At 64.3% G+C, this 16,760-nt stretch overlaps 2 protein-coding genes across 2 annotated transcripts; one reads left to right on the top strand and one right to left on the bottom strand.

Moving 5' to 3' along the window:
• Window positions 1-3,031: 3,031 nt before the first annotated feature.
• UBE2Q1 (ubiquitin conjugating enzyme E2 Q1) lies at window positions 3,032-11,439 on the bottom strand. The gene is made up of 13 exons (XM_063357223.1): window positions 11,058-11,439; window positions 9,845-9,949; window positions 9,428-9,532; window positions 9,018-9,068; window positions 6,796-6,936; window positions 6,139-6,223; window positions 5,610-5,670; window positions 4,970-5,060; window positions 4,813-4,871; window positions 4,464-4,512; window positions 4,129-4,224; window positions 3,890-3,956; window positions 3,032-3,458 (listed from the first exon to the last, which is right to left on the bottom strand). The coding sequence occupies exons 1-13, from the start codon at window positions 11,340-11,342 to the stop codon at window positions 3,427-3,429; spliced, it is 1,227 nt and encodes a 408-aa protein (XP_063213293.1). The 5' UTR covers window positions 11,343-11,439; the 3' UTR covers window positions 3,032-3,426.
• A 277-nt stretch (window positions 11,440-11,716) lies between these two features.
• CHRNB2 (cholinergic receptor nicotinic beta 2 subunit) lies at window positions 11,717-15,674 on the top strand. The gene is made up of 6 exons (XM_063357306.1): window positions 11,717-12,169; window positions 12,661-12,806; window positions 12,901-12,945; window positions 13,441-13,550; window positions 13,666-14,635; window positions 15,358-15,674. Exons 1-6 carry the CDS (start codon window positions 12,127-12,129, stop codon window positions 15,526-15,528), a joined length of 1,485 nt encoding a protein of 494 aa, XP_063213376.1. The 5' UTR covers window positions 11,717-12,126; the 3' UTR covers window positions 15,529-15,674.
• Window positions 15,675-16,760: the final 1,086 nt, after the last annotated feature.

Genomic DNA, 16,760 nt, shown 5'->3' with positions numbered 1-16,760 from the left:
CGGCGGCGGGACGGGACGGGACGGGACGGAGCCGGAGGGGCCGGAGGGGGCGGCGGGGCCGGCGCTCCCCGCCCAGATCCGGAGGGGGCGGCCCCGGGGGACGGCGCGGCACCGGCCGGGCGGGCGGCCCCCGGCCCCGGCGGCCTCGGGGAGCCCCGGCCCCGTCCTCCCCGGGCCGGGATCTCCATCCGGCGGCTGCCGGGGGATCCGCGGTCCCCCCGAGAGCGGTGGGGCAGAGGCGGGGGGGGCGGGGGGGTCCCGACCCGCTGGGGCTCGGAGACCTCAGGCCCCGGCCCGGCAGGTGGGACAAGGGGGCTTGACCCCGCACACGGACCCCACAGGCAGCCCCCGCACACGGACCCTTATGCACAGACACCCCCCCCCCGGCACAAGACCCTCTGCATCGCCCTTCATCTGCGTACGGGCCCCACCGCCCATGCACAGCCCCCCCCGCCCCGGCCCCCGCACCGGGGCGAGGACACGGCGCGGGTTGTGTTTGGTGCCACCGCTGTGGTTCACACCGCGCCGGCAGAGACCTACTTCTGCTGGTTGTACCCAGACCTTGCCAGAAAACATCGGCTGAGCCCAGCGATTTGGCTTCCTGTGGGGCTGTGGGGTGCCGGGGGGGGGGAAGGGGGCCCTCACCAACCTGTTTGCAACAGCACAATAGAAAGGGATGGTTTTGCAGGTAAAGATGTGTTCCCCCTCCCCGCCAAGTCCCCGATTCTGGGCAGCACATGGGGCTCCTCCTGTTTACAGGGGCTGGAGAATGTCCCCAAGGGCCACTGGGGGGTCCTGCTGCTGTGGGGGGGCGCTGGGAGGACAGACCCTGACCTGGCAGATAGGGCTGGTCCCCAGCACTGTGCCCCCCCACGGGGTGCAGGGAGGTGCCGGGGCGCCTCGAGCAGCAGCGCGGGGTCACCGGCAGCGCCGTCGGAAGTGGTGGCGATTTCCTCGACGGCGCTGCCGGGCAGGATGCTCCTCGCGGTGCCGAGGCGCCGCTGCTAGGCTGGCGCCCGAACTGGTGCTGGGATCTTGGCCGGCTTCAGCTTCGCTTTCTCGAGGCCAAGAAAAACTCGGTGCCTCCGCCGGTAACCGTGGGTGCTAGCTGAGTGAAAGGTGCCGGTTCGTTTTCTTCCCTTGGCAGATTTAAATCTCCCTTTAATCTTCCCAGGGACCTCAACAGCAGGACGGACAGACAGGCGGCACCGTCTTGGTGGCTTTGTGCTGTGGTGGCTGTTCCCGGCGCTGCGCCATCCACGCGTCTCCTTTGGGAAGTCTCTCCCCGTCCCCTGCCGGCTCCCGCAGGGGAAGGCTGTGGGAGCGGTGACAGATGGCACCCAGCGCCTCCTTCCCCGCGAAGCCAAAACAAGAGCCGAGCCAGCGCGGTGGTGACGGGCGCTGAGCCCGGCTGGGAGCGGGATGGATCCCGACGCTCGGGCGGGTGAGAACAGACGGGAGAAGCGGGCGCCTGCCAGACGCCAGCGCGGGCTGTTCCTGCCGCGCTTCCAGCCTTCACACCCCCCAGGTCGGCATCCGAACAGTGGAGGCTCCTGCAGGGACCCTCCTGCTCATCCCGGCCCGGAAAAGCGCTGGGATTTGGTTCTCCCAGCCAACCCCAACCCCATCGCTGTTGCAACACCACAAGCGTTTTAAACCTTCATTAAAGCAGCTTCACCCCCCTCCCCAGCAGGTTCCTCGGTGTTAACTGAGCTGAAGAGCCGGGGGCAGGGCTGGGGAGGGCTCAGCACCCCCCCAGGTGCGGGTCCGGGGCAGAGGAGCAGAGCACGGGGCAGGGCTGGCTGCTCAGCAAGGCAAATCCTCCGGTCCTTCAGCCCCGCGCTTCAAAATAGCCCCCGGCCGAGGCTGGAGCCGCTCCTGCAGCATCAGTAATCCCTCTCCTACAGCATCTTTCTCTTCCAAGGCTTGGAGCAGGACAATGCCTAAAGAGGGGAACAGCTGCTGGCAGAGATAACGGACTTCTGAGGCCCTTTGATTTTCTAATAACTTTTATTCAAACACAGTGAATTAATACTGATGGTCCGGCTTTGACACCCGTGAGTCAGCTATGCCCTCCAGCCGAGGACACAGCGCCAGACGTTAGAGGAGCTCCAACACCCAAATCTCCTTCCCTGCAGCCTCAGGACCGAGCAGGAGAATCCGAGCAAAGAACAGGGACTGAAGCGACAGGACACGACGGCAACAAGGCCTCGGCCTCAGCCCTGCAGCACTGAGGCGAGCAGGAACGATGGCTTGAGGAAGAAGAAGAAAATAAAGCCCCGCAGAAGCAGGCCGCTTGCTGCCGGAGCGAGTCCTGGGCTGGGATGAGAGCGGCGATCGCACGCAGCACCGCCCGCGCTCCCCTTCCTTCGGCAGCTTCCATCCACAGCGCAGCCCTTAGAGGTGCCTTCCCCTTCCGCGGGTGGGGAGAGACGGGCAAAGGGCCACAGCTCCGGGTTTGGCACGGCTGAGCCTCCGCTCATCTCTTACTGCTTGGCAGGACGGGACGTGGAGAAGCCGGGGGCGAGGGCTGGCAGCCCCGGGGTGCACCTCATCCACAGCAGGACACGGGAAAGCCGTGCAGATCCTCTCCTCTCCGCATCCAGAGGCGTTAAGTTTGCAGTTTATAGAAAGAAAAGTCTCTTCTTGCTCTGGGGGAGAAGGGGACGGAAGCCCTGCTCCCTTGCTGCAAAAAAAAAAAAAAAAAAAAAAAAAAAAAAAAAAAAAAAAAGAAAAGAAAAGGGTTTCCTTCTTCCACAGCAGCTGTTCCAGACCTTCCGCAGGGCTTCTCCGGGGGCTTTGCAGCCAAGCCCAAGAGGTCTGGGCCATTCCCATGTCCCCACCTCCAGTGCGGCCCCCTCAGCTCCATCCAGCGCCCACGGGAAGGCCGGGGCCGGAGCTGCAGCGTGGCACGGCCGCCGCGAAGGGGTTTGCTCCCCGCTGCTGCCGGCGCAGGGTACCGTCCACTGGGGGGGAAGGGGGGGAAAAAAAAAAAAAAAACAATTAAAAAAAAAATAGTCAGACCAGCATCTTCAAATTAACAAACTGTAATTTTTCTCCAAAGATACATTTTCCATACACATCCATCATACACTGTAACAAAAAAAAGCAGTGTACATGAAATAAGAAAATAAATTAAATCCATAGCATAGGTAAGGAGGACGCTCTAGACTGGAGTAGAGTCGAAAGTTTCCAGCGATACAAGAGGCTCAAAAGTTTGTTTTAACAAGAATGCCTGCTAGCAAGGGTCCAGCAAGTGTTTTAGATCAGTCCAACTGCTTAAACAGTTTTATTTAGAGTTTTTAAACAGCCATTATTGTCCTGCAACAGGCAGAGCTATTACATCCTGGGAGAAAGCCGAGAGGCATCGTTAAGATCCAAGTAGAGCATCCAGAAGATAATCAGCTTGGTCCCGCAGCATCCGCGCTAGCCGTCCTCCTTGGGCGGTGTGTACCAGCCTGGAAGGAGAAGAGAGAGCTGTGAGGGACGGAGCTGCGGGCGGAACGCAAATCCACGCCTGGAAACGCACAGCTGGAAAAGCGGCAGCGCCAGCATGCCGAGCGCCACTTCGAGAAGGGCCACGTCTCCCGGATTACCGGGAGGCTTTTTCTCCGGGTTACTTCCCGACACCACCCAACGATGCCGCGCTGTCTCTAGTTAGAGCCGAAGGAGCTCAGCCCTGGCCAAGGCGGGCGGCGGGGAAGGGCAGAGAGGCGCCGCAGCCCCACGCTCTGCGTTAAGACAGCGGCTGCTATTGCTCGCTGCCCTCTCGCTCCAGGTAATCTCTGCACTTGAGGCAGGAGAAGACTCAAGCGGCGCATCCGGACGCTCGGCCTAGGGGAGCCCGGAGCAGCAGGGGGAAAGGCAGGCGCCCTCCCTCGGCACTTACCATTTTTCTCGTGGATCTGAACCAGGGACTTGTAGGACTGCTGCGCTCTTGTCAGGCTGTACTGATTCTGCAAGGGAAGCCAGGGCGACCGTCAGGCCGGCCGGAACCCGGTGCGAGCCACCCCACACGCGCTCCCTACGCGAACCGCGCCGCCACAGAGCCGGCTGTCGCCCCCCATCTGCCTCCATCCCCCCTCACCAACCGCTCCCTCAGGTTCTCTCGCGCTGACCGGGCCCCACCTTATTGGCTCCAAATTGTACTCGCGCTTTCCCTTTCACCAGAGTCGCGCTGATCTGCATGATCACCGACTCGATGGAGTACGCGCTGCTCCAGCCCTGCGGGACACAGAGAAACGCAGTGAGGGCGGCGCCGACAGGACCCCTGCCCGGGGGGCTGCGCTACCCCACAGCGAAGAGCCTCCCCGAGCCCGACGCAGGCATCGCAAAGCCACGCCAGGCAGCTGCCAGCCAGGATTCTGCTGCCCGCAGGCCCCCAGCAGCAGGAATACAAAGCATGGCGGGCTAAAACGACCACGCTGGCAGCCTTCGAGCCCCGCGTAGCGGCCGGTACCCACCTGTTTTGTAAGTAGCTCCATGCAGATGGCACCGCCACCTAGAACATACCTTGGGGAAGGAATCGGGCAAAGTTACGTCAGAGACAGACACAGCCTCACCCCACCCTCTGCTCCGGAGACAAACGCTTTTCTCAGAGATCTCAGATGGAAAAAATACACCAAACAAAAATAAATAAAAAAGAAAAATAATCCACCACCCCTGTCTGTGCTTCCCGGGAGAGCTACTACAAACTCCCATCAGGAGATTACGGGACTGCGCAGCCCTGGATAAACTCCCTCCGAGTGAAAACTGCTGCAGGAAGCAACGCCGGAGACCTCGGCGAGCAGAGACAGACAAACAGCTACTTACCCCCCTGACAGCACCGGGGACACGACCCTTACAAACGGTGGATCAAAAGGGAAGTTATCCTGGAAGAAGAGAAGGGAAGCAGAGCCGCTGAGAAACATCTCTGACAGCCCACTGCGGCAGGCGTACCTTGAGGAGGTGGAGGTACGGGAAGCCTTACTTTAAAGGAGAAGTTTAGGAGGATGAAATCTGTTCCTTCTTTCTCTTTGAGGATCTGGAGATCATTGTGCAAAGCGCTATCCTCGTCAACCCTGCCGAAGGGGAAACGCCGGAGGGTCAGAGCCAAGGTCATGCACCTCACGTCAGCCGCGCTCACCGCCACCGAACCCCGGAGCTACCGTACCTGCACAACCGGGCCGCCACGTGGGCCCTCAGGTTCTCACCCAGAGGGGAACGACAGCACGGGCTGTCGGCATTCTGCTCCCGGTTTGCAGAGAAGACCATCACACCCTTTTTGCATGCTGCCAGCTTAAAAATAAAGACTGCCCGGCCCATGGGAAAGGCAGCAGTGGTGGCTGGAGGGTGTGAAAGCTCGGGGTTTTGCCTGATGCAACTCTTCCAGGACTCTAGGAACAGCAGACAGACTTGCAGAGCCCTCAGATTATCTCATCTTTCTCTGAAGATGTGGCACCTCCTTTCTGATGTGGAGACAGCAAGCAAGCTGCCTGAGAGAGGCTAAGCCAAGGCCTGCCCGGCGCTCCCCTGCCCTGCTCACTTCCCCTCTGTCTGCCTCACGGGGACGTTCTGGTCCCACCACCAAAATCCACCCCAGTCGCATGATCCCAAGCTATGCCACCTACTTCAGGAGTTTGACGTTCCAATCGTACAGGCTGTCGTTCACTAGTTCAACTGCATAGTATCCTGCAAGGCAGAGAAGAGGCGCGTCACCGCGGGGGGAGGCTGAACAGGGAAGATTTCAAACCCCCTCGACCCTGCAGCACCACTTCAGCCTGACACAGAACCCCCCCAAAAGCGGCATTTATCCAGAGGGACCGTCCTGAGGGCAGCAGTTTTTCCGACGACTGCTCTTTCCCAAGGCCTTGGGCTCAGGAAAGGGGTAGCAGCACCATCACCCTCAAAGCTGCATAATCCTCCCACCCACAGCGCACTCCTCGCTTCCATCCAGCGCCGGCGGGGATCAGAGACAGTACGGCAGTTTTGCTTCCTCTTGACAGAGCCGCAACAACCAAAGGCCGGAGACCCTCTCCTCAGCCGAGCTGAGCAGAAGAGCTCTAAGGCCCATCAGGTGCCACCCAGAACGATGCGGAAAACCCCGGCATGAACAGCGGGGCAGCAGCCCCCCTCCCTGGAGCTCCCCGCAGTACTTACCGCCCTTGAAACTTGGTGATCGGTAAATATCCCTGAGCTCCTTCATTAGCCGGTCGGTGGCCTGCACAGACCCAGACACTGCACCCTACGAGGAATTTGGGAGGAGGGAAGTTGCATTGTTACACTGCACCCACCACGGCCGTTGCTCTACGAAGCCGACACCCAAGCCAGAGCTCCCGTCCGGCCTCTAAACCGGACCTTACCGTGCCCCTCGCCTTTGTCTTCCCCTTCTCCCCTACAGCAACTTCCCTTGCCCCACATATGCCACCCCAGGCTGTGCAGCTCCAGGCCCCCGTGCCCTCTCAACTGAGTAAGAATCTCAGCCCCGGAGTATTAAAGCGCAGCCCACCAGCCGCCCCCACGGCCCGAAGCGAGGTGCAGCTCCAGGGAGCAGAGGGCAACCCCAGATCTCACTGCAGGAAGGCTGCCCTGCGTAGCGCTGACGCCTCGGGGACACCTGCGGCCCACACTTACTTCCCCGAGCCGCAGAGGCAGTTCACAGGCTCCTCTGCATCAGCTGGGCCAGCCCCTGAGAGCCACCGCTGTACCTTTGGCCAGAGACGGCCCCTTTGCTTTAGGGCTAGCAGGTGCCTCCATCGCTCTCGCCCTTGGCTCCCTCTGCTTCCCCAACCCGCCTGCCCGCCAGGCGACACGTACATTTAAGTAATCTTGCCTCTGGTTCTTTTTTATTTTCTCTAAAATGGCCAGGTTTTCCTTCCCAATGCCTTCATCCTCTGTCTTCTTCCCATCTGCCGGCTCTTCCTCTTTCATTTCATAGTGGTCCAAGTCCTCGGTGTCCTGGGAAGGGGGGAGGAGAGTCAGTAGGAGACGCGCCTTCGCTCCCCCCTGCTCCCAGTACTGCAAACAGAAGCTGCCCTGAACCAGGAAGGGTTCCCGGTGCAACTCTCCCTCACCAGGGAAGTCCCAAGCTCTGATCCCAAGCACAAAGCGGGTGGCAGACACAAGGCCTGGGCAAGCTCCGTGACAAAGTTTTGGGCCCTGGGCCCCTGCCACCCTCCCGTGACAAAGCCAGCAGGCAGAGCAGCACAATTCTCTTTCCAGAATCAAATTGGGCTCATACAAGCTCTTTGTTGGCTGGATTCTTCCCTGCCAAGTCTCACGCATGTTCATAATTAGCCATTAACCTTACGCGTGCTCCTGAACGAGCCCCACGTAACTGAAGGACGCTGCATCTCGGCAGCCCCGTGGCTCAAGCAGCCCCGTGTCACGTTTCTGGAGAGCTGGAACAAAGGCGCAGACACTCGGTGCAGTGCTGCTGGGCCACGCTGCTCCCCCCTCACCACCACAAACCCAGCGTGAACACAGGTCGCCAGCGGCACAAGAAGAGGAGACCCTCACAGACAAGATTCAGTAGCGCGGGACAATTTCCCCTCAAAAGGAGGTGAGGTTTCACAGCGTGCCTGGAGGCTCTTTGTAGACCAGCTCAGCTCTTCACCATGCAGCACATCCCCAGGGCTCTCCCTAACCCCAGCGGAGGCTCTGCCCCTCAGCCCTCTCCACAACGCTCACCAGGCTGACATGTGCAAGACCCCAGTGTTAATAACCAGTAAAAACCCGTTGCAGCAATCAGGGGCCACCACGGAGGTCTCTCCCCATGCACAGTGTTCACCATGGGAGCTGCCTGCAAATGGCTGTGGGTACTCACAGCTCCAGCGCTGCTATTAAACCCTCTGAACAAGTGTTTACTTCGGCCTCTCCAGGCTATCTGCTGCTGCTATTCTGGATGAGCAGCATTTTTGGAAGGGCTCTGACATTTTTAGCCCGTCACACGGGAAAACAGATCCTCCTAGAAAATCCCTCGAGTGGATTAACCCGCATAATGCATCTCCGCACCAGGGCACGGCTCTGCTCTTCCGACACAGCCCAACAAATCCAGCCGCTCAGCAAGAAACCTTTGCTCTAAGCAAGAGCGTTGTCCCTGCTCAGCGACACAGGGTGTTAGCAGAAAGCACGAGGGGGAACGCTCGGTTCCTAGGGATTTCTTTTCCAGGCCACAGGAGTGTGCAGACTCACGCATCACAAATTTGCCAGGAAGGAGCAAGTCTGCAGACAAGCGAGGTTATGCCGGTACCAGTTTAAGCCTCCTCATTTTCCCCCAGGACCCTAGCAAAGGCCGGCCTTGATTTAGCAAGCTGTTAACTTGGCTAAAACCCCAACAACTGCCAGGCGTGCTGCTGCTAAGTGACCTGCCCCCAGGTTCTGCGGAGCTGCTGACTCGGTGCCCGTGACTCTCACACCCCAGGAGAAGTGTGCGAGGCATCGCTAAACGTCACCATGGAGATTGAAGATTATTCCACCCACTTCTAGAGATCTCTAAACCGCAAACCAAACAACCGAAGCTTGTGGGTTTTGCAGCATGATATTCTCAGCCTGCAGTGAAGTATGGCTTCCTCTGTCACTCCTGCCAATTAGCTCGCTCGCACACTCAGCCATCCTACCTAATCCTCTCTGTGGGACTCCCGTTTTCACGGCGTGATTTCCCCGCCAGCAACGGCAACCCGGAAATCCCATCGCTTGCGAGTAAACTTCAGGCTCCAGAGCACAGCAGCGTGATCTGAGAGAGAAGTTGTCCAAGGGGCCCCGCTCTCAGCTCGTCTGCACAGCTTTGGAGGCCACGGCTACGCCTCTCAGCTGCTGCAGCTGCGGTTTGTGAACACATTGCTCCTATCGGTGGCTCAGGACCTGGGTCCCCAGCAGCAAAATGCTGAGAAGAATCTAGTCTTCGAGTCAGACTCTTCCCTGTCTGGACTCCATGGGCTCCTCCCAGACACGATCCCTGTGCCCTCGCACCTTTCAGCGGGTATCTCCCTGTGCTCTGCTCTCCAGCATACTTCCTCATACAGCGAGGCGGCACTTACCTCTGGCATTTCTTCATCTTCCTCTTCAGAGGACACCTCTTCCTGTGTGCTCTGCAGGGACAAAAGGACAGAGATGAAGACTGCACCACCAGCATCCTGGAGCAATGCTCTCCGGCCTTCCCAGACACTTGAAGGCAAGGTTAAACAGGGATTTACACGCAGAACCAAGTTAAAAACAGAGTGAAGCCAAGAACCTTTACAGGAAACTACACCAGAGCAACGAAACAGCACCGAGGGCCAACAGAGCAGCCTGGCATCACCCTGGGCAGGAATCCATCCCAGGTGTTGAGAGGAGATCAACGCCTCCCCTGCTGCGTTCCTCCTTCAGGGGTTAGGAAGCCTCAGCCTCTAAAGCGAACTCCAGGGAACTCGTTTTATGAGCTTACAAAGTCTCCACCCGAGTCACTCACCGGTTCTGCCGGCAGAGGCTGGTCCAACATTTCAACATCTGGATGTTGGGGGAGGTTGTAGAGTTTGCACAGGTCAGAGATTATTCGCTTCAGGTGCTGCAGAAGCTGTCGGGAGAGCAGACAAGTGTCAGAGAAGTGCAGAGACCCGCTCGCCACGCTAAGCCTCAGCCGTCCCCAGCGCTGCAACAAGCGAGCGAAGGCCGAGCGGCCACTCATTCCTTCTCCACGCAGCAGCAGACACAAGGGGGGAAATCACACCCCAGCATCAAACTCGCGACAAGTCAGAGCTGCTCATCCCAAACTTACTGAACCCTTATGAGGCCAGACACGCTCCCCGCCTCGGATGGCGGCAGGGATTTTACTTTCCCGAAGCAGCCAGCCTGTGGCCTCCCCTCTCCCCAGGCAGCGCGCTCTCACCAGTGTATTTCCTTTCCTGACTTCCACCAGCCTCTCCAGGATAGCTGCCAGGTTCGGATCGTCCGACTCCACAGACCATATTGGGGGAACAGCTGGATAAGCCTCCTGGGGAGAAGGAGAACATGACGTTTGAGCCGTTGCAACTGCCTCCATCCCACTGACACAGCCAGCGGGGAACAGAGCAGCGGGTCAGGCAGGACAGGGAGCTGCAGCCCCGTGTCTCCTGCAAACGCATCCCTCCAGATCAGCAAAACGGCCTGTGAGCCACTGCATCCACCCTCCAGATAACCCTGGGGCCGAGGGCAAACCAAACCCCTGCTCCAACAGCGCTGGTCTGGCTCAGCTCTGTGCCACTTCCCCCCAGCCTGGGGGAGCTGGGGCTAACAGAGAAAGTGGTGACGTTTTGGCCACCCCTTTGGTCACCGGAAAGCAGTTAAGGCAGGACACCAAGGGCATTTCACGCTGCCCCACGGGCCTCTCGCCTTGCCAGCTCTGCACCAGAAGCGCTGGAGAAGAATCAGGGCCAGAGACCAAGCAAGCACCTTTAATCCAGGCCAAAGCCCCTGACAGCCTCAAACACCGTTTCCGAATTGCCCCTCTGGAGAATCCCGGACAGAGTCCACGCCGGGGGCTTTCTGTGCTCCGCTGCTCCTTGCCTGGAGCCGCACCATCGGCTGTGCCTTGCAACGCGAGGTGGGACCCGCACCTCGCTGCGAACCCACCCAGAACCAGGGGTCCCCTAAAACCCAGGTGAGGATGAGCCAGAGCGGAGGCAAAGGGCCCAACATCGGGGTGTCGCTGCTCAGGGCCACCTGTGACCCCCCCAAACCCCCCCCCGGGGGAGGCACAGAGGGTGCACAGGGGAGGAAGGGGCACCCCGCGTACCCCCAGGGTGACCAGCCAGCTCCCCCCTTCTCCCTCCAGAGTGAAGCTCCCGGGTTTGTTCTGCCGGGAGACGCTTCCCGGTGAGGGGAGCCCCGCACAGTCCGAGCACCCCGCTCACACGGGCACCGGGAGGGGGGTGGCCGGAGGCAGCTCCCCCCGGCTCCCCGCAGCCGGCCCCGGGCCCAGCTCGCCCCAAGGCCGGGCCGCGGTTGCCCAAGGGCGGGCACTCCCGGAGCCGGGGAGGGGGGGGCCTCTCAGTCCCAGGGCCGCCCCCGCAGCCGGGGCCCATCGCACCGAGCCGGTGTCCCCGTCCTCCCCCAGGCCTCACCGTGATGTTGCAGTGGATGCGGACGGGCCCCGGCGGCGGCCCCCGGGAGGCGGAGGCCCCGGCGCGGGCCCCGGCCCCCGGGACGAACTCGCAGCTGATCTCGTCGGGGCAGGCGCTGCCGATGCGGAACCGCTCGTGGCCCCGGTGGAAGATGGACTCGAGCAGCCGCAGCTCCCGCCTCAGGAGCCGCCCGGCGGGGGCCGCCGCCACCTCGGCCCCGCTCCGCCCGGGCCCCCCCGCCGCCGCCTGCGCCCCCGCCGCCTCCTCCGCCCCCGCCCGCTGCATCTTCCCATGGAGGGACCCGCTCCGCCGCCGCCGCCGCCGCAGCCCCCGGAGCCGGCCCAAGATGGCGGCGGGACGGCCCCGCTCTCCGGAAGTGACCCCTCCCGCCGACAGCGGAAGGGGCGGGGCCAGAGCCGCCGGAACAAGCCCTCGCCAACCGGGCGGGGCGCCGCAGAGCCGGAAGTGACGCCACGGCGGCGGCAGGAGGGGGGGGCGGTGCCGCGGACCGTGAAGGGGCGGGGCTCGCCCCTCCCCTGTCGAGGGGGGGTCACGGGGGGGTCACCGGGGGGGGTGTCACCGGGGGGGACACCGGGAGGGGGGTCACCGGGGGGGACACCGTGAGGGGGCAGCGGGGGGAACACCGAGGGGAGGACCGGGGGGGACCGGGCCGATCCTCCTTCACATTGTGTCCCGGGTCCCGGGAGCCGCCCCCCCCCCGCCCCACCGGCACCGGGCAAGAACCAAGGGCGGCGGGAGCCGGGCCCCGGTGGAGCGGGAGCGGCCGGACAGTGCTGTAAGCCCGGTTCCCGCCGAACCCCCCGCTCCCCCGCCGGCCCCGGGGCGGGGGCGGGGCGGCCGCGGGGCCGCTGACGGCGGCGGTGACGGCGGCGGAGCGGGGAGCGCGGGGCGGCCCCGGCGCAGCGCCCGGCACCGCCTCCCGCCCGGGGCCGCCCCGCCCGGGCCGCCGCCGCCGCCGCCGGCTCCAGCACCGCGGAGAGCGCGGGCAGCACCGGGGACAGCGCCCGGGCACCGGCAGCGGCAGCGGCAGCGGCACCGGGCCGCCCCCATGGCGCTGCTCCGCGTCCTCTGCCTCCTCGCCGCCCTCAGACGTAAGTGCCGGGGGGGCGGGCACCGGCACCGGCACCGGTACCGGCACCGGCGGGGAGGAGACCGGACCGGGTCCTCGGGATGCGCCTGTTGCACAGGACCGGACCCGGTACCGGCCCTGCCCGCTGTCCCTGCCCGGCGGCGCTGCCGGTGCTCGCCGCCCCCCATCCCGGGGCTCTGCGGCCCCCACGGCACCGCCGGGCCCGGGGCTTCCGCTGCCCGAACGGCTCCGACCGGGGAGCAGCGGGGTAGCACCGGGCCGGGACCAGGGGGTAGCCGGGGGGGGGCGGGAGGGGCACCCAGCTGCAGGCACCCACCGCCCCCCGGTTTCCCCCATCTCCCTCCCTGTGCCTCCACCCGTGACAACGGCACCCCCGAGCCGCCGGGCCGGGACCCCCGGGATGGGCACAGGCTCAGCCCCGAGGGGGGGTCCGGAGCCTCCCGGGGCGGCCCTGCCCGCCGCCGTGGGGCTCAGCCTCCCGCCGCCCCCCAGGGAGCCTGGGCACCGACACGGAGGAGCGGCTGGTGGAGTATCTGCTGGACCCCGCGCGCTACAACAAGCTGATCCGGCCGGCGACCAACGGCTCCGAGCTGGTGACCGTGCAGCTGATGGTGTCGCTGGCACAGCTCATCAGCGTGGTGAGTTGCCCGGGGCTCAGCTCCCCCGTTCCCTGGGGAAGGAGGGGGCTCTGCAGCCAGCCCCCCCGAGTAACCAGCCCCGCTCTCCCCGCAGCACGAGCGGGAGCAGATCATGACCACCAACGTCTGGCTGACCCAGGTGGGAGCCCTCGACTCTGCCGTGTCCGCCCTGCAGCGGGACCCCCCCGCCCCTGCACCCTGTCCTGGGGACCCTCCATACACCCTGCCCCAGGACCCCCCTGCACCCTGCCCGAGGAATCCCCCCATGTCCACCTTGTCCTGGGGACCCCCCTGCACCCTGCCCCAGCCCCTCCCATACACCCCGTGTGGGACCCCCATGTTCACCCTGCCCTGGGATCCCCCCTGTCCTGGGGAACCCCCTGTCCCGGCCCCCCCCCCCATAGAACCCTTGTGTAACCCCCATGTTCATCCTGCCCTGGAACCCCCCATGTCCTGGGGACCCCCTGCGCCCTGCCCCATGGCCCCTCTACACCCTGTGCTGGCCCCCCCCTGCTGTCCTGGGGACCCCCCTGCGCCCTGTGTGGGACCCCCGTGTCCACCCTGCCCTGAGCCCTCCCCGCCTGGGCCCCCCCGCTGCCGGCGGCCGGGCCGGGCTGAGCCTGCGTGCCCACAGGAGTGGGAGGACTACCGCCTCACCTGGAAGCCCGAGGACTTTGACAACATGAAGAAGGTCCGCCTGCCCTCCAAGCACATCTGGCTGCCCGATGTGGTGCTCTACAACAAGTAAGTGGCTTTTTTTGGGGGTGCTGCACGTGCCCCAACCCCATCTGGGGCTCAGGGCGATGCCACGGCACTGCTGCGGCAGGGCCAGGGCTGACAGTGCGTCCCTTCACCCCAGTGCCGACGGGATGTATGAAGTCTCCTTCTACTCCAACGCGGTCATCTCCTACGACGGCAGCATCTTCTGGCTGCCGCCGGCCATCTACAAGAGCGCTTGCAAGATCGAGGTGAAGCACTTCCCCTTTGACCAGCAGAACTGCACCATGAAGTTCCGCTCCTGGACCTACGACCGCACCGAGATCGACCTGGTGCTGAAGAGCGAGGTGGCCAGCCTGGACGACTTCACGCCCAGCGGCGAGTGGGACATCGTGGCGCTGCCAGGCCGGCGCAACGAGAACCCCGACGACTCCACCTACGTGGACATCACCTATGACTTCATCATCCGGCGCAAGCCGCTCTTCTACACCATCAACCTCATCATCCCCTGCATCCTCATCACCTCCCTGGCCATCCTTGTCTTCTACCTCCCATCCGACTGTGGCGAGAAGATGACGCTCTGCATCTCCGTCCTGCTCGCCCTCACCGTCTTCCTGCTGCTCATCTCCAAGATTGTGCCGCCCACCTCGCTGGACGTGCCGCTGGTGGGCAAGTACCTCATGTTCACCATGGTGCTGGTGACCTTCTCCATCGTCACCAGCGTCTGCGTCCTCAACGTGCACCACCGCTCGCCCACCACGCACACCATGCCGCCCTGGGTCCGCACCCTCTTCCTCCGCAAGCTCCCGGCGCTGCTCTTCATGAAGCAGCCGCGGCAGAACTGCGCGCGCCAACGCCTGCGCCAACGCCGCCACACCCAGGAGCGCGCCGCCGCCGCCGCCACCGCCACCCTCTTCCTCCGGGCCGGCGCCCGCACCTGCGCCTGCTACGCCAACCCCGGTGCTGCCAAGGCCGAGGGGCTCAATGGCTACCGGGAGCGGCAGGGGCAGGCGCCGGCCCCGGCGGCCAGCTGCGCCTGCGGGCTGGAGGAGGCGGTGGATGGCGTGCGCTTCATCGCCGACCACATGCGCAGCGAGGACGACGACCAGAGCGTGAGTCGGGGCGGGCAGGGCCACGGGATGCCGGCAGGGGATGCAGGGTGCGGGCAGGGCTGCGGGATGCCGGCAGGGCTGCGGGCAGGACTGTGGGGTGCAGGCAGGGGATGTGGGGTGCAAACAGGGCTGCAGGCAGGGGATTGGGGGTGTGGGCAGGGCTGTGGGGTACAGGGAGCAGCTGTGGGGTGCTGGCAGGGCTGTGGGGTGCGGAGCGTGCGCAGGGCTGCACCGTAGGCAGGGACGTGCAGGAGCACCAAGGGGGTCCCTGCCCAGCCCCATGCCTGGGGACTCCCCGCAGCCCCTGCCTGGGCGGGGGGGCCTGGCCATGGCCCCCAACCTGCCGCCGCAGCCCCAGCCTGAATCAGCTGCTCTGGAAACCCGGGAGGCTCCCAGGAGCCCTGACCCTGCGTGGCTCCGTGAGGCTGCAGATTTCGCCGGAGCCAGCCCTGGCCGGGGCTGCAGGGCCGGGGGACGCTGCGACCCCCCCAGCTCGGCTCCCCGGGGAGATGCATTTCCCGGGCTCAGCGGCATGGGCGGCAGCGAGCCCCACGGGGCCCATGGCGGGCTGGCAGGCGGCCCCGGGAGCTGCAGTGCTGAGGGAGCAGATTCAGGGCTCTGCGGAGACGCCAAGCTCCCGCTCCTGCCAGAAACGGCGCAGGCAGCGCCGGGTGATGCCGGAGGCCCCGGCCTGACCCGGCCTCTCTCCCGGCCCCGCGCAGGTGAGCGAGGACTGGAAGTACGTGGCCATGGTCATCGACCGCCTCTTCTTGTGGATCTTCGTCTTCGTCTGTGTCTTCGGCACCGTCGGCATGTTCCTCCAGCCGCTCTTCCAGAACTACGCCACCAACTCTCTGCTGCAGCTCGGCCAGGGCACCCCCACCTCCAAATAGCGCCGGGGCGGCCGCCCGTCCTCCCCGCCGGCCCCAGGGACAGCGAGGGACCGGGGGCTCCACACTCTCTCCCCGCTGCTGAGCCCGGGGCCGGAGAGCCGGGTGCTGGTCTCCAGGCAGCCACAGCAAACCAATAAATACTCACACAGGAGGGGGCTGGTTCATTTTAGTGTCGTTTCATCCCACGCCGCTCCCCGCAGGCAGGAGGGAGCAGGATGCGGCCAGGGCTTGGGAGGGGGGAAATCTGGTTCCCCAAGGTAAGAGGCTGGGGAGGAATCGGCTCTGGAAGAGGGAAAACCCCAGTTGCCGTGGGAGGGAGCGCAGCGGCGTGAAACTGGCCTCATGGGGATGCACCCGGCTCCCTCCCACCCTGCCGGGAGCACCGGCCGCTCACCGCATCTTCTCCCACCGATGCGGCCATGGGGGGTCCGGTGCCCCAGCCCTGGGGGCAGCCCCCAGCTCTGCCGGAGCCCCGCGCTCTCCCCCGGGGCTGCCAGGAGCCAGGCAGAGCCGCAGCGACGCGCAGGGAGGAGGATGGAGCTGCTCCCGCTCCTCGAGGTGAGCACATGGACCAGGCAGGAGGATGCTATTTTTAGGTCCTACCTGCAGGCAGGGCCAGGGCAGGCAGCGCCGGGCTGGGCCCCACGCTCCGGCAATGCCACCGGCCCCTGCTGAGCTCCCGGCTCGGTGCGTGAAAAGGAAAATAGGAATCGATCAGGAGCGGAGCCGGGAGCAGGCGGGCCTGGGTGGGGGTGGGGGAGCCGGCAGCGGGGGGCTGGCAGCCCCGGCAGCGCTTCCCACACTCTCCCTCGCAGGCAGGAATTGGCCTCATCGGGGAAAATCGAACTGGAGCTATAAATGCGGCTAATCCTCCCTGCTGGGGGGAGCGCGGTGGGGCCGGGGGCACACAGCCCCAAGAGAAGCCACACGCTAGAAATGAATTTAAATCACTTCACCCGGTCAGAGAAATTCCAGGCTGCTCCTGGACCTCCTCCTCTCAGGGGAGGGCGCCCCAATACTTAAATGTTGAGAGTTTTACCCCCGAAGCAGCCCCGTGCTGGGGCTTGTCCTGCTTTGTCCCACTGCTGCGTCCCCGCTGCTGTGGGTGCAGCCCCGGTGAGTGCGGGACGGGGGCTCCCTGCTGCGCCCCGGGGGGGCAGGAGGATGCGGGAGCCCCGAGAAGCTGGCAGCATGATGGGGGGGGGGGTCACTGCGGAGGGAAGAGGTCCCAG

Source organism: Chroicocephalus ridibundus, chromosome 21 (genome assembly GCF_963924245.1).
Source record: "Chroicocephalus ridibundus chromosome 21, bChrRid1.1, whole genome shotgun sequence".
In the NCBI taxonomy this organism is placed as follows: Eukaryota; Metazoa; Chordata; class Aves; order Charadriiformes; family Laridae; genus Chroicocephalus; species Chroicocephalus ridibundus.
Note: the sequence above shows the minus strand (reverse complement) of the source record. Positions and strands in the feature narration are given on the sequence as shown.